This window comes from Alosa sapidissima, chromosome 8, assembly GCF_018492685.1.
Source record: "Alosa sapidissima isolate fAloSap1 chromosome 8, fAloSap1.pri, whole genome shotgun sequence".
Taxonomy (NCBI): Eukaryota; Metazoa; Chordata; class Actinopteri; order Clupeiformes; family Clupeidae; genus Alosa; species Alosa sapidissima.
In genome coordinates this window covers 4,464,074-4,486,080 of record NC_055964.1, presented here as the reverse complement: position 1 = coordinate 4,486,080, position 22,007 = coordinate 4,464,074, and the positions used below count along the sequence as shown (strand labels likewise).

Genomic DNA, 22,007 nt, shown 5'->3' with positions numbered 1-22,007 from the left:
CAGCAAAAAATGTGAAGCGTGTACATACTCCCAGTTTAACCCATGTCCAGCACTTAGCCCCTTAGTAGGTCAGACGTACATTTTTTTTTAGTTTTTCCTAAACTGTGGGAGTGTGGTTTTATCATGAGACACTGGACATACTGGAAGAGAAAGGGCAACTCCAGCACAGCCTGGATGCTTGCAGAGGGTCAGAGCCCTGTTCAATGAAGCCGTGTCTCTATGTGTGTGTGTGTGTGTGCATGCATGTCTGTGTAGGTGTGTGTGTGTTATAGAGAAATGCTGGTGTGTGTGTGTGTGTATGTGTGTGTGTGTGTGTGTGTGTGTTAGAGAGATGCTGATGTGCGTGGTGAGGTCTGCTGTCCTCCTATTGCTCTATCCCAGGCAGGGTGACTGGCACACTACCCGCCAGCTGTCTCTGCCTACTGCCTCCGCCGCCACGCCACAGCCGCTCAGTCATCCCCCACCCAGCCACTTGCCAACCAACCCCCAACTAAGAGTAGAACAGCTGTCTTAAGACGAACATCTATTTATTTATTCCCCCACCCCCCATTCAGCCCTCAACCACCCCCCTCCCCACACACACTCTCGCTCTTCCAGAGCATTACATCTGGAGAGGCTGGAGGGAAAGGGAGGGGTGGGGGGGTCAGGGGGGATTTAACACCAGGGATGCAGGCCTCATTGCAGATTTGGAATCAGCCAAACGGCCAAGCATTATTAGTCTTGAGATTAAGAGCAAAACAAAATACAGAAAAATCAGACTTCAAGGTCACGTGGGTCAAGATATAACAGCTAAGATTGGGTTATACAGTGTCAAGAAAAGGTGGTTTTAACTGTGTGAGAGAGATGTAGGTCAAACTCTGTCAGGAACAGGAGGGTCAAACTGTGCCAGGAAGAGGTTGGTTAAAAAGCAACACCAAAGAGTTTTTTGTACCTTAAAATAATGTTTCCAAAATTGTTTCCGTGGTTCATCAACGCGTAACAGGGTGAACAGCACTTCTGCATTCCCTTTGCCTGCCCTCTATCGGCGATAACCGCACTGTGTAAGTTTGCCAGATCGGGTAGCGGGTTTGTAGTTCGATGGAATGAGACATAAGAAACTACAAATTTGGCTTGCATGATGTCGCAATACATCTTACTTTCATAAAATCATGCAACATATTCTACCTTGTCTATGGACATCGTTATTTGCAAAGCCGTTGCTGGATAAACAAATAGCGTGCGTGCGACAGAGGAAAAGTTCTTTGGTGTTGCTTTAAAACTGTAGCCACAGTGAGTGGCGCAAACCATCTTCCATGTGATTGTGTCAAGCTATGCTGGGTTCTTCTTCTCCTTCCCATTGGAACAGGCACAGAGAAAAACTATGTTAAGAGTCGGTGGGTTTAACAGTGTCAGAAAGATGTAGGTCATCCAATGTGAGAAAGAGCAGCAGAGTTAACACAGTAGGATTTAGCAGACTATCCAAAGAGACAGGGACTCATTTCACAACATTCCAGTGTCGAACCCAGGGCCACCATTTCCTATGCGGTGACCCTACCACGGGCCCCTACAGGTACAGTAGGTAGGTTAAACTGTGGTTCCCGTTGGTTGGGTGTCAACACTGGGTGCTTTCTCACCAGGTAGACAGACACATAAATTAGGGTACAGTTAGGGCACCTCCTGTACATTCAAAGCATGCCAAATTATGTTGGGTGAAAATATATCCACTGGAGGGAGGTGAAATCAAGTGGGCCTCAGGTAAGCGTGTTAAAATGTGGACTGCTGGCGGATCAAACTATACCCATATTGCGTGGGTCAAGGTCTGCCCACTTCTGGGTGGTCAAATTGTGTTCACTTTCATTAGGCCAAGTTGTGCTAATTTTGGATCCTTCCTATACTTGTGGTCAGAAGAAAACTGGTCTGACTGAGGCAAGAGGAGGGCCAGGGCTGCCCTATAATGATGCACTGATTAATGTTGGGGGAGAAAAAAAATCTGGGAAAAAAAAAAAAAACTACTCACAAAGTAGACTGCCCCGAAACTCCCATGGCCGATTTCATGGAGGTCGCAGAATACATCTTCGGGGTCCTCTTTGAAGAAGAGATCGGCAAACTCTGGATCCTTCACTGTTCCTTTTCGCGTGGACGATGGCATTATGGGTAAGATGGAATCGTTGGGACCCACTCGCTTTTCTCCTTCATTGACAGGCCTGGCATTTATTCAATACCTAAAGCAGGAACAAGAAAAGACGAGGCAAAGTTAATTTATATGGACAGTCTCAAGGACTGAGTCTATTCAATGTGCTTTACATAAATAACAAGGTCTGCAATCACACAGACACACCTCGCTAAAGCATAGATTTTTAACAGTAAGTACTTTTTCCTTAGTTCAGTAGGTCTTTGACTCAGCTTGTTGCTGCGGGCAAACTCTATTAACCATCCTCCAAAGGCAGAGTTAGAAATACATCAGGCGAAACAGCGGTTCCCTGAATATCTTCAACTCCTAAGAAGTACTCCGTCTTGCGGTCTAGATATATGTTTCAGTTAAGGTGTGTGACAAATCAAATTTCTGATTTGGGGTCTGTTCCTTTCAGACAGTAGGTTACACTTTATAGTCACACCCTTCATATATATCACATCAAACAGCCTATGATGTCAGAAGAATTCATGTAGGAAAACTACTTTTTATTTGTTCTACCATGTCTTCGGAAACCAAGCACACATTGATTGATTAGGTAAATGACAAATAAATAGTAGTTAATCAGTTATGCTAACACATCCCGGTTCCAAAGGCTCTCTTTAAGACAACAAGACTAAGTGTGACAGCATAAAACTGCAAGGGCTGACAGTTCAATACATTTTTCAGGTCAATTAAATTTATTTAAATCGAGCCATTCACAACAGACAATGCTTATAAATAAAGTGCTTTTCGGAGCGGAAGGCCTGAACCGCCAAGAGCAAAAGGTGACTATGGCAGTCGCAAACACACTGCACCCTGGATCCGTAAAGGCCCTCCTTCATGGTGCAACATGGACGCCACATGTTGTACCCGGGATCTGTAATGGCTTATCCTCTAAAACTAAAATCTAACAGAAGTGTTGTGGCTTTCTGTAACACCCATCTCCACTGGTGTTATACGTCCTTGTCAGCCTTGTTCCCTTGTTTCTGCTACCAGTTTTGCATACTTCAACTTCTTCCTCGATTGCACCTTCAAAGGGTATAATTAGCTCAATAAAGTAGTGCGCTCACAATCACAATCAAGAGTACACCATGTCTGGTCTCAAAGTAGTCACAGCAATACACTGTGGAATTTGCATTTGCCTTAAAAACATCCACCAGGACTTTTCAATCTTGTGCTTCGCCCCATCTGTATTGCTTGTATTTGCCTGATGTCATCTAAAGTTACAACTGTATCTTCAGAATCCAAGAATCTAGCTTGATTGTAATAACAGTCCTAGTCACAGTGTCACATCATCAAATAGATCACCGAGTCACAATTCAGCAAGATGGCTAGCAGCAGGCTATGGTCAGTGCCAGCTGTTTGGTTGTTGTGTTTGAAAAGCAATGCTGTTGGCTGTTAGCTATTCAACATAGCCCGTTTCTGACAAAGACCCTTATTGCCACCCTTCAACAAAACAATCTCAAAGCGCAGAGTGGCCCATTGCTGGAGAACCATACAGGGGTCTTGTAAAGGATCTTGCGCTGCCATCACTCAACTGGCAGTTGACCCTTTGCAGTCTAGACAGAAACGTGCTGTTACACACTTTCTAGATGAGTAATGGCTGGCTCCTTGACTTTGACCAGGTGTCTCTCCTTGTAGATGGTGCTATGATGTGTGGAGGGTGAATATCTGAGTGAGTCTGGTTAAAAGGTTTTGTTTGTGGCGTGTGTATGTAATTAAATAAGTAAGTGTATAGAGTGATTGAGGGCCAGACAGACTGAATGACTGATTAAGTGCTTGGGAGCATACATTAGTAAGGCGTTGTGTGAGTGTGTGAATGGATGAAAGAGGGAATGTATGGATTAGTGAGTAAGTAAGTGTAGACAAAATGATTGAGAAGGTGCTGGAGCGATTGAGTGCTAGTGTGAGCACATGGCCGTGGGTGGGCAAGACATAACAGTAGAGTCATCTGCAGTCTGCTGTTTGCCTGCCTGTTCAGTGGAGAATGTGTGTGTATGTGTGTACGTGTGTGTGTGTGTGTATGTGTGTACGTGTGTGTGTGTGTGTGTGACACTTTGACTGTGCTTGCTCTGTGGCATGGCCGTTGAGAGGGAGGCAGCCTGGGCATCAGTTGTAGGTATGGAAGGAAGGTGTGAGTCAGGCCTGCTGGTTGCACGTGAGAACCATAGACTGTAAAGGTGAGAACACTGTGAGACGAGCTCAAATAAATAAATGTGCACATAAGTCTGAATGAAAAGCAGCACTGGTTGAAGCCTGGAAATATTGTAAACAAAGTAGCCCAGCTTAATTTGCTAGTTTACCATAGTCAACTGGTTAGACTGTTAAGTTTCCCCACGTGTGTTTAAGTTTCAAATTAATATTTCTCCTTGGGACAAGCCTGTTTGAGTCTTGAAAAATACTTTTCCATTTGCATCGGGATTGAGATTATTAGAATTTAGCAGTCAATTTGAATGCAACAGTTTTGAACAAATTCGTGCAGCGTGCTAATGATGCTAACCGGATTTAATAGCAATTTAGCCAGTCGTCTTGCACGATTGTGAATGTTTGGATTAAATGTGCATGCTGAGGAGGGATGCACCTGAGAGAGAGAGAGAGAGAGAGAGAGAGAGAGAGAGAGAGGAGAGAGAGAGAGAGAGAGAGAGAGAGAGAGAGAGAGAGAGAGAGAGAGTGAGAGTCTGTGTTGTGGTAGGCCTACTTCTATCGCCTACTCTGGTAGAGTTGCACATACTACAGTGCAAGATATATTTAGCCTATTTATTTATGGACCACGTAAGCGAGAGGTGTGTGTTGCTTTTAATTATTGAATGTTCTATCGAACGTATTTCGATTACATGTCTATTGTGATACATATCGCTATCGTTTTATCGCCCAGGCCTATGCTCAATAATAACAATTTTAACACACGCATATATACTCGTGCCTTTCATGCACGTAGTCTATTGACATTGACTGATACACTGCCCTCTGGTGGACAGAAGAAATAGAACTTAAGTTTCATACCAATATCGGTCTTACTGAAGACATTTAATGGTCAAAATAGTATTAATAAACGCATAAACACACACACACACACAACGCAACACGACACTGACACACTAGCCAGGACACACACATCATGTCACACGTGAAGATGCACGCATACAACTTAATTACATAGTAAAACATTGAACCCCCCCCGCCCAAAGTGGACAAACAGGTGTATGAACCAGGTCAATGCCACAACAAAAGGCAATTTGGGTTAAGGCAAAGATTGTTAAGGCGGAGCAAGACACTTTGTCGTAGTTCATGTCTATGCGCGCGAAATGGGGATCGAATCCTGTCTGCATAAAGAGGCGTGTCGATGACTTATTGATGAGCGTACGTTGCAACCGGCCAACAGCAGCGGCATAAATAACCGGCGCACAGCTGCACACCTGATATAAAGTAGATTTTCTCCAGACTGGAATGCTCAAAAATGCTAAAAATGTACCTGAAATGTTCAGAAAGGTTTGAGGATCATGAAAACGTGCCCGACGTTCACATTCTTAACTCTATAAAACTAAGACCTTAGCATTTGTGGTAAAATTCTGAGCTATGCCCATAGACATCAATGGAGCTGTCGCTGCCTCTGCTCTGCATAACGGGGGATTTTGACCCCCCCCCTCGTGCGATCCGGGTTCCCGGAAGTGGCTCCTGCTGAAATATCTTGCTCCGCCTTAACAATCTTTGGTTAAGGTTCAGGTGATTATTCGTACCCATAAGTGCATTTGGTTTGCCGTAAAGAGTCCTCATTCATTCAAAAAGTAAGGTTGCTACAGTCAAACAACAGGGAATAAACTGGATGTGCAAAAGGACACTTATCAGAGACCAAGCATACCCAAATTTGATCTTCTTAAGAACAAAGCCACCATAGTTAAGTAATAGCGTGTGTGTGTGTGTGTGTGTGTATAGTGTTATGTCTCTGGTACGGCCCACACCTATTCACCCCAATTAAAGATAGGGCACACAGGCAGGAATACAAATCTGTGTCCTGTCACCATCTCCAGACGTGGTGGGGTTATCACAGAATGCAAATGATAGACCCCTGCCCCAGCAATCACCGGATGTCAATAGTATGCTGGATTTATTCACCAGCTCCAAATACAAAGTGGTCTGAACCTGGCCCACCGTTAAAAACAGAACACACACGTTAAAATGCTTTATTGCGATCATCAAGTAAGATAAATGTATCCAATAACATCACTGTTTTGAGCCATTGTACAATTCCGGAGGCAAAATACAAAATCCCTACAATGTGTGTGTGTGTGCGTGCATCAAACACAAACACACAAACGCATCACAGACAGAGTAGCAAATTCGCGTTTATCGTTTTCCATTATGTAGAGACGCTCTGCTGTTGATGGCGCACAGTGGGATTCGCGTTCCTCTGTCTGCGTGTCTATTTGTCTGTCTGTCTATCCAGGGTCACAAAGTATCTGAGCGGTGAAACAGATGCAGCAGCATCCATGTTTACCCCCCTGCTGTGTGCTGTGTGTGTGGCTGTCTGGGCGGGTTGGTGGGGGATGGGGGGGGGGGGTGCCTTGGCTCACTCCAGTGGCAGCTGACTGCAAAACGGACCTGGCCCAGATTCACTGGAGCAGCGCCAACAACTGGGAAAAGAATGAGTGAATTTGGTCTTTTTGCTTTTCATTGAACTTTCATAGTGGGGATGGGCAGTATGTTTGAAGTAACATGGTTTAAGTAAAGAGGGTTTGAAATGAAGTTAGTTGTCAGAGCAAATGTCTTTTCATACCAAACTATGTTAAAAGAACTGAAATATCAGTTATTATCCTCTTTTTGTTGCAGATAATCAGAATCATATTGGCCCTGAAAACAATCATGTCAATAAAGGCACCCTACACTGATCTGGGCAAGAGCTGGGCAAGACCTGAGCCAAAACCAGCTAGACACTGTTTGTCTGTTTGTGTCTGTTTGTGTCTGTGTGTGTCTGTGTGTGTGTGTGTGTGTGTGTGTGTGTGTGTGTGTGTGTGTGTGTCGGGATGAAGCGGGTCTCCAGTATGCGTGTCTCCGCATTGCATCATCTTAGTCTGTTCTCCTGTTGAGCTGCGGCCTTGTGCTCAAGCTTCAAAATCAAGCCTGAAGTAAGCCCCTGCACTCAAGCTGGAGATGCCTGCACTTCCAGTTCCAGACACCAAACAAAGAGAGAGAGAGAGAGAGAGTGAGAAAGAGAGGGGGGTGAGACAGAGAGAAACAATTAGATGGAGGGAAAGAAAGAGGCAGATAGAGTGAGAGGAAGAATGAAAAAAAAAGTCTGAGACAGACAGACAACTGTACAGGAATGGGGCTTTACAAATCTTACTCCTATAGGAGGGGGGAAAGGAGATGGAGTAGTTCAAGAATCAATTTCAGGTCTGAAATAATGAACAGAGACAAAGGAAAAAAATGCCTGTATGTGCGCGTGCGTGTGTGTGTGCGATAAAAAGAAAGAGAAAGATGAAAGGAAGGAGAAAGAGAGCTGCAGAGATGAAGAAGGTTGATGTTAAAAATGGAGCGAATGAATAAGTCACATGATCACTTAGGGGACCCCTCATCTCACCCACACACACACACACCCACACACACACTTCCCTCTCCCTCTCACTTACTACATCTCCATCTTTTACTTCCCTTCACTCTCTCTTTTCTCTTCCCCTTCCTCCTCCTCTCTCCTCCTCTCTCCTCCTCTCTCCTCCTCTCTCCAATCATAGCGTGTGAATGATGCAACGCTCCAACAACAGGTTGTAACAGCTCATCAAAGCCACGTGGCTGTGCCCTCTGCTCCCCGAAAGCCTCTTTTCAATCTCAATCCATCCCCAAAACCCACACTTCTACCCCCCCCCCCCCTTGCCTCAAAACTACCCCCCTGTCAACTGCCTCTTTCTAACAACCTGCCACTGCCCTCTCTTCTTACCCCCCTTTCCCCCCTCCCTGTTCTTATCTCCCTTCACCTCTTACAACCACAATTGTCCCCTCATAACACCCCCCATCCCAACACTCATATCTTCATCATCATAACAACCACCAATGCCCAATTCTTCCCCTGCACCCCCCCCCCCACACCACCACCACCACCAACACACACACACACACCTGCTGCATGCTACATCAACATTTGGGGTGAACTAGCAGTATATCCACCATAGCTTGCAATGTGCTCATTCAGAATGCTAAAGGAAGGAATTTGGGCTGGGCTGTGTGTGTGTGTGCGTGTGCGTGTGTGTGTGTGCGCATGCTCATTAGCGAGATCTCAGTCCCACCCCATTCCTTACACCCCCCCCCACACCTCTCTGTGCCTGTGTGGCTTCCCTTGCATGTGCTGATGTGTAAAACTTCTGTGGGATTGTGGGTTTGTGTGCATGTGTGTGTTCGCAGGCCTAGATGTGTGCATGGCTAGCTCCCCTGTGAGTGTGTGGGTGTAGATAGGCACTGGCCATCCGGCTGGTACAGAATGTATGGGGTTGGTGTGGCCACAGAGCACATTCTAGCATTCACATTCTAGCACTGCTGCTGGTGGTGCACATTCATTAATTGGAGTACAAGCATATACGCAAGCACACAAGCGCGCACAACACACACACACAGTCAGAAGACTCAACACGCAACATGCCACAAATACAAATACTCAAGCAACGCTCTCTTGATGGGTGGATACACACACACACCACAGTCACAAAATACACCGAACAGAAGAGAGGACAGCACAGCAGAATGTTTCCTTGAAGCACACTGTACTTGAACTCCTTACTGGTGGAGGGAAACGAGGAGGAGCCCAGTGCTTTAGAGATTAGAGGAGAGAGAGAGAAAGAGAGGGAGAGAGGAGAAGGAGAGAGAGGGAGGGGGTACAATAGAGATGTATATCTGCAACAAGACATACACACAAATGTGTAAATCCTTGCTGGATATCAACATTCAGACATGACATCAGAGCGAGCTGGGAACAAGAAGTGCCTAGGAGCTGGGGGTGGAGAGAGGGGTGAGTGTGAGTGGGAGTGTGTGTGGGGGCTTGGGTGCTCAGACTCTGACGTGCATCGCACACCAACCACAGATTAATATTTCATTCACCCCAAGCAAGCTCCCAGTGATGCTGCAGTTGTGGGTGGAGGGGGGAGGGGTGGGAACTAGCAGCTTTTGATTCAGAGGGCCAGCCATTCCATTGTCATAGATATCACAGCACTTTACCACAGATCCTCGCTAATCAAAGGTGATGGCCGTCAGGGGGTGCGGGGTGTGAGAGTGTGTGTTACGAGTGGTGTAAGTGTGGGAGGGTTGTGATAGGGTCACAACCCGCCACTCAGAGGATCACACCAAGATTACGTAGGAGTGTATGGAATCGGGGTAATTTATTTAGACATGCAAATACTGAATTCTAAAAGATGCATATCAATTGGCAAATGGACCAAGTATATTGTACACATTATATTATACTAGAATCTACATTAGGCCCTACACATAAACAATAATAACTATGGAAATGGAATGATAAAAAATAAAATAAAGGAAATGTTTTTTTAAAAACTGTAATGAAAGATGGGAAAAAGAGAAAAAAAGGACCAGGTATGATAAAGGCAATGGAAGGGGGCAGAGCGCAGAGAAGCCAGAAATAAAAATGTTACAGCACCTCAGAAAAAAAGGGGAGGTGGGGGGGGACTGCACCCTCCCTTTGTCATATCCCAGAGTGCTTTGCTTCAACGGCTGTCTTGCTTGGTGTGACTCAGCAGCCAACATTGCCTCATGGCGTTACACTCAAAACTAGAGCAAGCCATGGCAAGAAAAAGCTGGCCTCTCTCCCTCCATCTCTCTCACACTCTCTCTCTCTCTCTGCCCTCATCTCTCACTCTCTCTGTGATTCCAAATGACTGCTTCATGAGACAACAGCTCATATTTAGAGCAGCCTTATGAGGCAACGGACCCATTTTCCACAGCATTGGAGCTCAGTATGCATGCAAGCCAGGCCGTCGCAGAGCGACGCAGAAGTGACTCTAAAACAGACACACACATGTGTGCAGTCTCCACTAACACACAGTGTAACCCCCACCCCACACACACACACACACACACACACACACACACACACACAGTGTCACCGACTGTTGCACACATGTGCTTAGACACACTCCCACACAAACAGACGCACACACACACACACACACAAATACACACACCTTTAAAAAGAAGTGACGTTGCTCTTCAGGTCAAGCTTGTGTCTCTACAGCACAGTGTTGAACGTCATGTCTGGAGGAGATGCTGAAAAAGCCTGCAGAGAGAGAGAGAACAGAGAAAGGAGGGAAAGAGAGAGAGGAACATCACTTTAGGGGAATCACAGCCAACAGGAAACATACACACACACACACACACAGTTCGTGATGGATCCCAGTGTCCTCATATCTGCCTCTAAGCCACACAGCCTCTGCTAAAATCGCTGATGCACCTGAAGGAAGGTCACTAGCTGCCACATCAGCTCTCAGGGCCGCCAACACTGCCAATGATGACAGCAGAGACAAGTGCTATAACGATATGAGCGATATCAACTCTGCCACTGAGAACTACGAAGATAACTGTAACTAAATGCACCCACACACTGACACACGATATGGAAAGCCCGCCCAGAAATGACCATTCTTCATGCTTATAAACATGATGCCTACTCTTTGATGGATTCTGATTGGCTGTCAATGTTTCTATCGTTCAAAAAAAAAAAAAAAAATTAGAAAGTGATGGCCAAATAGTCTGCCAGTGATGCAGTGTCGTGTCGTGTGCCGAGCTAGAGTGATATATTACACTGCGATTATTTGCAGTTGTCATTATAGCTTCCGTTGGCCTTGTGTACAGGCCTTAATGCAGGACAGAGCGCCGCATTTGCTGTACAGTCGGAGCCCAAGTACTGGTATTGTGGTTTCCCTCCTTTTACATGTGTGTTGATGGCAATAACAGGCCACCGCAGAGGCCAAGATATGGAGCGTTGTACTAGAATAGAACACTTTACAATGTGTGCACACACTCTCTCCCCACCCCCCCCCCCCTCTCACACACACACACTCTAACTCTCTAACTCACGTAGACACGTGCACGTCGACAAGCTACGCAATCAATTATTCAGGGCAAGATGTCATGTTATTCTCCTCGCCAAGACTCGCCCCCACCGACCTGCCTCCTTTCCCTCCGCCCCTGAACAATCTGTGCGTCCTCCTCTCTCCTCATTCTGAGTACATCTCCAGATCACCTGATTCCTCTATTGCAACGCAGGACTGGGAGACGAAGAGGAAGAGGAGGTGGATGATGATGATTTTGAGGTAGGCAGCAGCGTGGAGCGCTCACAGACGCTCAGGAGGCATTGTGCTCAGGCGAGCCAGAGTGTTTGCTGAATGATTCATGACTCATCAAGACGCCTCGTTGACAAAAGTTAAGATCTCTTTCCTGCTACGACCGACCACCCCCTTCTCTCTCTAATCCCCCCACAGAGACAGAGAGAGAGAGAGAGAGAGAGAGAGAGAGAGAGAGAGAGAGAGAGAGAGAGAGAGAGAGAGAGAGAGAGAGATACCTGGAAAAGAGTTTAAAGGGAAAAGCACATATCCCAAGACTCTTGTACAGAAATATAAATAAATAAAAACATACACAAATGTGAGTGCCAGAAATGGACCTGGCAGAGGGGAGAGAGAAAGACAGAGAGAGAAATATATAGAGAGAAACACTATGAGTGAATGCAAGAGAGGTAGAGAGAAAAAGTAGTAGTAGTGGGGAGAGAGAGAGAGAGAGAGAGAGAGAGAGAGAGAGAGAGAGAGATAGAAAAGGAGAACTTCTCTGCATGTCTGACTCATGTGGCTGGGTCAGATGTGTGTGGAGGACCTGGAGCGAGGAGCCAGCCTGCTTCCCATGGCCAAAGCCAAAGTCACCATGGTCACCAGGCTATGGACGCCTCAGGAGGGCATTCATCCATTCACTGCTGACTACTTCCTACCTTTTCTGGGGAGTAAAGTTGATTGAACAACCAGTCACAGGCTTTTTTTAGTTTGTTTGGTTGAGAGTGTGGGGGGCGTTGGAGGCAAGCCACATCCCCCCGCCCCCCTTACACAAACACACACACACGGCATTATAACCCTGCCTAACCTGCCCTATTCAAGTCACATTTCTTTCAAAGACACTTCACCTAGTGTCAAGAATTCCAATGCTCCACCTACTTTCACAGTTGATGCACCCGTCGAGCATTCTTATAACTACTTCCTCATACATCGGAATATCCTTTGTCTAGACTTGCATCAGCAGTCAAAAAGTATGATGTTGGCTGCACAAACATCTGTTAACCTTAAAATAAGAGATGAGCCATTGTATACCGGGATCAATCCTTACGATATAGAGGAATTGTCATATTGATGCTGCGGTATGACAAAGTCTTTCCATAGCTGTGTGTTCATTTAGCAGTATGCAGAGGCAGGTGCACATGTGCAACATTTGCATTGCTGTGCGTGACATGGTTCTTATTTTTTATTTCAACTGAACACATCTATTCAAATATATGATATGTCAATATGACGGGCTAACGCTTCTTATTATATTACTATCAAATTTCCACTAGATCATATCATAGTATCGCCCTTTCTCCTCAGAATATGGAGATATGATTTTGGAATAATGATTAACAATTTTAACAACATGTCGCCCATCCCTACTTGAAAGAGATGGAAAAACCCTTATCTTTGGCCATGATCAAAATAGTTTCCATAGGAGGGTAAAAAAGAGAGATGACTACACTGCACTTCCCAACTCCGGGTAGTGACCTCACACATGGTGCAAAGCTGCTTTTACATCTTTTGGTTCTTTGTAGAGGGGCTATAAGGTCCTGTTTCCTGTTTCTGGTTCTTGAGTTTACTGCACTCACAAACGGTCTGTGAAACAACCTAGCAACCCAGCTTGAGAAAGCCTCATAACTCCGATCACTTAGGCCTACCGTTTCATTTCATTAGATAACTATTTTTAAAAAGGAAAACTGAACAAATAAACGGTCAGTCATTCATATATGATGTACCCTGCTGGTTAAAACATAACACAGTAGCTGCCATTTAAGCAAGGAAAGAGAGCGACGAACAGAAAGAGGAAAGGGGGAAACAGAGGAAGCTGGGGGAGGAGGGGAGGGGGCAGGGTGTGGGTCGAGGGTGAGGAGGGGGGCAGGGGTGCTGTGAGGGTGCCCTCGTTTTAGCGGAAGCCATCTCAAGTCAGCTCCCTGAGCGGCCGTCTTCTTGTGACTACTGGGAAGGTGATTACCAGACGTGGCCGGAGATCGGCGAGGGGCTGGGGGTTGAGGGCGAGGGGGGTGTTGAGGGATGGAATCATAGCCCTGCTCTGGGAGGGTGAAAAAGCCAAAAATGGCTACGGTGACCTGGAGCAGAAAGAAGCGAAGCAGAGCAGAGCAGGGCTGCAGGAAAATAGAGGATATTCCTCCCTAATCAAAATGAAACCAGGCCGAAACAAACATGCATGCAAACACAGTCCCAGACACACACACACACACACGAACTACACATGCACCATCAGACAGGCACACGTATACACACTCACACAAATGGAAACATACACGCTCACACACTCACAGTCATATGCACAGACACGCACACACACAGAGACACACGAAAACCGCACGCATGCAGCGGCTGCAGTCTGTCCCACTTTCAAGTGTGCCATCATTTGTAGCGTTTAAAGAGAGACAGAGGCAAAGAGACAAAGTGAGACAGAGAGAGAGAGAGAGTGAGTGTGTTTGTGTCTGTGATTCTTTTGTTTGTTTGTGTGTGTGTGTGTGTGTGTGTCGGGCATTTGTATTTTGGATATCTCAACAGACTAAAATATATTTAATAACACAATATAGGTCAAACATGGTCAGCTGGGCTCCAACAACGAAGGCCAGTGATCTGAAACAGATGAACACAGAGGGGAGGACTTACACCACCGAGAAACAGTATGGAGCTGCAAATCAGCTCTGCCTGACAGATGCAAAGGTAAAAGGAGAAGGAGGGGGCAAAAGAAAGAGTGATGGGGATGGACAAGAAAAGAGAACAAAAGAAAGAAAAAAAACATGTAGCCTTGGCCTAGACAGAGGAGAAGAGAAAGAAAATAGATAGCAAGCGGCAAAACAGACCTGAAGACACAAAAGTCGTTTTTACACTGAGATCGCGCAACATTCACAGGAAGAGGAGACATCTTTAGGCCGCATCGTGTGTCTGAAAACGAGGCGAAACATTGCCAGTCTGGTACTTCATACCGCGAGTGTTTACATACAAGCCGGCACATAGAGGTGCCAGGAGGCAAGACCAAATAGCAAAATGAAGCGTGACGTGCAACATTGAGCGTTAGGAGTAGCCCGACACATGAGCAACAACACATGGGAAAAAACAAATGATTTTCTGAACTGGGGATTTTGCCATCACTAATTTTACCCCCATAACTTTTGACAACTGAAAATAAAATGTGATACAATGAACAGAAAGCCTCTTCAATGTGCTTAATCGCCATGTAAGCTAGCCTGTTAATCAAATTAATGTATAAAAATAAAGTTGTGTGTCACTTAACGAAGGAGTTAGTAAAGTTGCTATAACCTGAAAATGAGTCAGATGTATGCTACAGTTAAGTTATGTTAGGTATTCATCTACAAATGCTTTTCTTATGGATGCCAGAAACTGCATATTATACTATGACAGTTTGTAAGGGTAAAGGCGTGCTATCCCAAATGCCAGGTCCATAGGCTACAACAAAGTGTTTCTGGAGAGAACTTAACGCATACACTGGTGCCGGAATGAATCGTTTCGCCTTTATATCTACCCTGCCTGGTGGTAAAATTGGTGGGACACTTCGACTCGGTGTGTGTAAAAAGGACAGGCGTTCTGCGATAAAGGTACATACAGTCGCGGGAAATCCGGCAGTGTGGAAGGGGCTAGAGACTGCCAAAAGAGAGGGAGAGAGAGGGGAGGATGATAAAAAGCTAAATAGATGGCTGGAGGGCACGGCCTTGCAGCCCAGCCAAGCACTCCATTCATCAATACAGCACATTACATGCTGCCTGCCTGTCAGTTTACCACACAACAGAGCCTGTCTGCCAGACAGACAGGGACACAGACACCAACCAAGAGAGGATGGGCCTGGAGGTCAAACCAATGTGCTTTTTTACATTGCTTCGCAATTCCATCCAATTCCATTCAATTCAATTCAATGTGCTTTACTGGTGTGACAAATAGGCATTGTATTGCCACAGCGGTCATTAAATATAGGACAATAAATCCAAACATAGGGCTATATTGAACATACACTTCAACAGGTACAAGAAACAGAATCAAAACATACTGGTGCATACTTTCTCTAAAGGCTAATACTTAAACCACTAACAAAAACTTGAGCAATGTACAGAAAGGCATCAACCAAACCAGAAACCAAAAAAAAACAGTTCCTGACCTCAGACTGACTGTGCATAAAGGTAGAGAAATAAGCAGAGATATGCAGTGTGTGTGTGTGTGTTTGTCCTCTGCCTCACCTCCCCAGTAATTATCATCTCAAAGCCTACTCTGTGCACTGCTCCCTCACACACAGGCACACGTACACACACAAAGTCAGTGTCGTGTGTAAATGACATAGGCCTACTTGAATTCGCCACTATAGAGAGCAAGCGAGAGAGAGAAAAAAAAAAAAAAGAGAGAGAGAGAGAGTGGAAGAAAGAGAGAAGCTGTCCTCCAGTGAACTTTGAAATTTCCACTCGGCTTTGTGCTTCCTCCAAAAACATGAGCACGAGGCCATGGCTGTCCAGTTGCCTCGGCACTCTCCTCTAATGCTCCGTGAAGGCCAGTGCCACATATTCATTCAGGACAATTATTCACACAACGTACAGAGAGAGAGAAAGAGAAAAAGAGAGAGAGTAGAGAGAAAGAGAAAGAGAGAGAGAAAGAAAGAAAGAGAAAGGAGTGTCACATACAGGGAGACAAACATAGACAGACAGAGAGAGGGAGGGAGGGAGGGAGAAAGAGAAGGAAAGATGGAGAGAGACTGACAGTGTCTATTTAAGACAGAAAATGTGAGGCAGAGAGACAGCACTCCTGTGGCCCTGCTCCACGAACAGAAGCTGAGCTCAGGAGGCGGTGGCAGTCCAGGCAGGCCTCTCAGGGTTAGCACTCGACTGCACACGAAGCGACATCATCATCTCCTTCCTTGACGCTTCCTGGTGGGCTGCAGCTTGGAGACCACTGCTGGGTTGGGCAGCCCGCCCTGGCTGCGTGCCTCTCGAGAGGAACAGCTTGACTGAGGGCTTTCAAGACAGTACAGAACTCAACTCAAATCACCAGGGGCAGCTGTGAAGAGACCCTTTCAAACCAGGGACTTCTTCATGGGACATTTCCTGGATTGAATGTGCAACTAGCTGCTGAACCCTACACAACATGTGGGAAATAAGAGTACAGTGTGCTCAGAGGAGAGAGAGAGAGAGAGAAAAAGAAAGAAAGAAAGAAAGAAAGAAAAAAAGAAGAGAGTCCGTTCAAAGTTGGCCTGCAGGACACAAGAGTACTGCTGTGTCTTGCCTCACCTTCGGAGGCCGGGCGTCAATTTATGGTGCAAAACAAAAACACTGAATGTTCACCAAAACCATAGAAACCACCATAACTGGATTAAAGGGCCAGATTTAAGGAACCCAAGACAACATTTAGAGAAGCTCAACACTACTGTTTCATGTCCATTGCTAAATGCCAGAGCCAGGCTTAGATCTGCAAAAAAACACTGATGCCATGTCATAGATTTAAAGATGGAGACTAAACTAAATCAATTTCAGAATGCTCCATATAGTTAATACAGAATAGCAATATAGATATAATTACATACAGAATTTAAATTAAGATGCCATTACATTAAGATGCCATCAATGCTGTTGATGTGGTGTGAAATTGATATGGTCATAACGGGGCCTGCAGGGTATGGCTCAGGTCCATGGCAATAAAAAACAACACGGTAGTTAAGCTGTGGTCACCTCCTATAGACGGCCGTGCAGTTTTAACTGAAATAGACTTGTATGTAGATGGCCTCAATGCTCAAAACTGTATTCCACTGCACTGTAGCCTAATGCTGAGAAATAATTATGAATCTGTCAAAGAAGCCATCAGCCAAGTCTGTCATGATGATCTGCCACATCAGTTAAACCAGCATTCTTCTATGGAAGTCTACCGGTATTTCAGTTAAACCAGCATTCTTTTTATAGAAGTCTATTTCAGTTAAAACTGCACGGCCGTCTATAGGAGGTGACCACAGCTTAACTACCGTGTTGTTTTTTATTGCCATGGACCTGAGCCATACCCTGCAGGCCCCGTTATGACCATATCAATTTCACACCACATCAACAGCATTGATCTAAACTGACCACACACTGTCCACACCCACACAAGAGTGTAAGCCGTGAACCAGAGTAAAGTGAGCAGTGGGAGAAGAAGAATGTTGAGGAGTTTTAATGTCCTGGCTGACAATCACATTGGTGGTGCTTCAGAAAATGAGAAGTGAGGATACCTGTAACAGTCTGAAAATAGCCTGGCTCCCATAGGGATCTCAACAGCTGATCTTGGCTAATGGAGGGACTGTCTCTCTACTGGCAGTCATGTCACACACACACACACACACACAGTTACATGTGTGGACCCGCACACACATACACACACAGAGACACACTGAATCATCCAGACCCAGCAAAAGCTCACTCTGTAAATAAATAAATAAATAAATGAATAGATAGATAAACAAAAACAAAATGCTGAAATTAAGTCACTCAAACAGAGAATCACCCTCTTTCAGCTTTCTGTTTTAGAGAGAGAGAGGCGTGCACACACAGACACATGAAAACACTCACAGACAACGTATACTCACACACAGGAACACGCATACACACCACATACTCACACCACACACTCCCTGGAGAGAGAGCACACACATCACTGTGCTCCAGATTCAGAGGGAAGGCGGCTCTAAAGCCCAACCGGATTTTCCAATCAGAGAGTGCAGGGAGATTAATGGCAGAGCTAAAGTGGGCTTTACAACGCACGCGCTCACACACACACACACGGACTTGCACTTTCACACCATCAAATATTTAACTGGGTAAATTCAAGATCTGCATGCAAGTGTATTTGTGTGAGAATGTGTGTGTGGGTCTGTGTACGTGTGTGTGTGTGTGTGTATGTGCGCAAGCTGCACAGTCACGATTTCTCTGCCACCTCCGAGCCAGGTGTTAACCCAAGAGTATTCAGTGATGCATGTGCTTCACACACACACACACGAGGCCCTGTGCATGTTTTAAGCCGGAAGTCAGACAGGCAGACAGACAGAAGGGAGTAGGCCGTCTCACTGGATGCTGCTGGTGGTGGTGGTGGATGATGATGTCACCACACAGCACTAGAGGGATTTGGGCTTCATTTCCATAAAATCATCCTGCGTGCGCCAGCTAGCCTCTAAGACCATTCAACTTAAAATAGCAAGTGTGTAGGATCTCTGCCTCCTACCATGAGCAATCCTGTCTCTCATGCTCTCTCCCTCTCTCTCTTCCTCTCTTGCGCAGACACACGTACGGACTTACGCCAAATATTTTTGTTTTTTTTTACACTGAATGCTGAAATGAACCCTTCAAAACATTCCTTTTAAAAAAAAAAAAAATCACGACACTGCCAACAATAAAGTAGTCTAAATCCCCACCACTTCCTGTTATTGTATGACAGAAGCTCTCTTATTTAGTTCAGTCACTGAAGCCTTTAGGTATGAGGGTGGCCAATTTAAGCCCCAGTGTGTCATCACTTTTGGGCAGCCTTACGGTTTATGCTGGAAAACCACAAAACCGCCAAGGATTCCTCTCACCTCCTGCCACATTTGAAATGCTAAACAAACAAACAAAGAGACAAAGGAAATAAAAAAACATATCAGGAGCATGATAATGCCTTTAAAAACAGTGTTGGCGCAGAGAGCTGGAGTAGAGGAATACCACAGAGAAGGAAACAAGTAGGACACTGAGTCATATCCCCCATGCATACTCCCTTTTCTCCATTCTAGAACCCCAACCCCCCCCCCCCTCCCAAATCTGGCCCCCTCATCTCAGCTCTTCCCAGTCTCATAATGTACACTGACAGCATAAATTATGCACATCATTGCGAGAGTTTACACAGGGAGCAGACCCATGGGGGAACTCAGGATTTGAGCTTTTATCCCTCTAAAGTCTGCCCTCAATTAATTTGGGAATTAATTCAAGCTTGGGAATGAAGCTTCTCTTTCCCTAGCTGCAACGTCCCGGCCCCCTTTTAAATCTGTCGCTGTCCAAATAAATAAATAAATAAATAAATAAATAAATAAATAAATAAATAGACTGGAAATCAGACTTGCTTCCAATGCATGCCTCAGCAGAGTAGCTAACGCACAGTCATATGCTATTCAGCAGTGGAAATAATGAGGCATCATCATCACTCTACACCTATGTTCTACACACACTAGTATGGGAAAACACGCAAGCACACACAAACATACTACTTACACAATGCATGGACACGAACACATGCATGCAAAGACACACATAGATATGTAATCAGTGTTTCCCCTAGAATTTTTTCCAGCAGCGGTGCTGTTGATCTTGGATTATAGCAGATAAGTGTCTTGTATCATATCTATAATTTTGGTGAGCTCTACAGGAATTACAAACTATCTCAGATGTAAATGGTTGTATCCTATTACTCAAATTCAATTAAACCCACCAATAGGCAATAGGCTAGCTAGACATTAGTTTCACAGCCTAGGTATGTTAGCAACACAGGGCTTGAAAGCATTGCCTGTATCACAAACAAAATTTATCTGGGAATAGGCTACTGAAGGTAGGGGCGAGCTATCTCGCTAGCGTGTTTAATTTGGTTCCTTGGTTAACATAATGTAGGCTACGTTTTTTTGCACAAAATTGCGTCTGCTAATAAACTTAAACATAAACACAAACAAGCATGATCTCCTGTGGAATCCCTGACTGCGCCTTCAACGTTAGCCTACTATTATTTGTTGACATGAAACCTGAACGAACGGCAGCTGTTCCTGAAGTTCACTTGCGTCTATTTTTTATTATTTTTTTTTAATTAGGCAACTTTTTTTGCAGTGGTGCTTGAATTCCAGGAGTGGCGCTGCGCCGCTGATAAATACATTGTAGGGGAAACACTGGTAATACAGCTAAGCTCGCACACGCACACACGCACACACACACACACACACACACACACACCAAGGTAACTCTCAGTGTACTCCAACCCCTGACCCTTCCTTTGGCTTCTCACAGACACCTTGTCACGTCATGTCACCTCACCTCGTTTCACTGTGTGTGTGTGTGTGTGTGTGTATCTATCAGAAGCCCGTTGTGCGTCCTGCCATCTCCTGCTGTCGGAGACTGGACCCCTCGGGGAGCTCCAGCATCACCGCAGAGGACCCAGCTGTCAACACCTATCCCTGAGTCATCCCTCCCCAAAACCACCACAGCACAGAGCCCTGGCCACAGCCAGTTCCCCAACACACACACGTACACACACACCTCAAAACTGAGTCCAAGCAGCATTTACAATGGACCACCTCACCACCGCCAAACACGCACACTGACGTGCTACGCCCAACCAGTCCAAAAAAAGAAGCCAAAAGCAGCTCCCTGAGAGGTCCGATTTAACTTCTGCTTTCATGTGAGCGGTGGGAGCGGCGCTGCTGCATCTACGTGACCTCGGTGACCTCTCTACCCACACACACACACACACACACTTCTTCCTCTACTTTTGTTACCTGTGATCAATAATGCATTGCCTCAATCTTTACTGTGTGGCACTGAAATCTTTGGGGATGACTAAAAATGATATGAGAGTGAAGCTGAAACAAAAAGGGCTTTTTCAGCCCCTTCTCTCCAATGCTCAGAATGTCCAGTCACAGTATAAAGGCAATGGTACGCTCCCGCGTCTGCGTCCCGCGCACGCGGGCACTGGTGAGCGTTTGACGAGAATTGCGTCATTTTTACGACATGAGTCACATTTTTGAATTGACCGAAATGTAAGACCGCGCGTCACTTTGACGCGTAGACTGCGCATGTGTGAAACGGAACTGCTGTAAACACTCCCCTCCAGTAGGTGGACCACATAGAAGAACAACACTTAGAAACAAACCTAGACAAACCTAGACAGAATAAGACTTGTTTGGTTACCATAACGACGATGGAGCAGAGCGCCTGTCCTCAGCTTGCCTGGCTATCAAGTTACGTGAAACACCACGACATGGAGTCAACTTCGACCGATGTAAAGCCACAATCCACAGATACAGATTCTTTAACATTATCTTTAACGGTTACTTTACCATCTATGGTGTAGAACCCAAAGTATTTCAAGACATCACATTTCAGATGAGTTGGGGACGTAATTGTCCGCTCAGGCTGGCCGTTCTGTGCGTTATCTTCCATTTTCGAAACGGGGTGGCTGCATGGGATCTGGCTCCAGTCATTATTGTGGCTAGGCTACTGGCTATTATTGGCTTGATTTGGTCATGAGCACTGGATCATAGAGCACTGGATGAGATGGCAAACAATAAAATAAAAAATAAACTAAACTAATCAGACTGTAGAAATGCGCTACACATGGCACTAAAAACTGAATAGTTTATTTATAGTTCGACTGAGGATATTTCACGTCATGTTCGAATAAAAAGCGACAGCCCTACTCCCTGCATAGAGAGCTGACATGACTTTGGATTAAATGCATATTTTAAAAATGAGCGTAGCCTAGAACCTACTGAACAATGCTGAAATCAAATCGCAAAACCCAGAACCATATAAATGTATCTAGCT

The 22,007-nt window shown here is 45.3% G+C and overlaps 1 protein-coding gene across 5 annotated transcripts in view; it reads right to left on the bottom strand.

The window, feature by feature from the left end:
• Positions 1 to 22,007, bottom strand: part of taok3a (TAO kinase 3a) — a 72,242-nt gene that overhangs the window by 33,948 nt on the left and 16,287 nt on the right. For 3 of the 5 annotated variants that reach the window (XM_042102458.1, XM_042102457.1, XM_042102459.1), the window contains exons 3-4: positions 10,336 to 10,427; positions 1,997 to 2,201 (exon numbers count right to left, since the gene is read on the bottom strand). In XM_042102458.1, coding sequence (XP_041958392.1) covers positions 1,997 to 2,128 — 132 coding nt within the window. In that variant the 5' untranslated portion in view covers positions 2,129 to 2,201; positions 10,336 to 10,427. The remainder of the gene's footprint in view (positions 1 to 1,996; positions 2,202 to 10,335; positions 10,428 to 22,007) is intronic. The other 2 variants (XM_042102462.1, XM_042102461.1) reach the window with 1 other exon arrangement.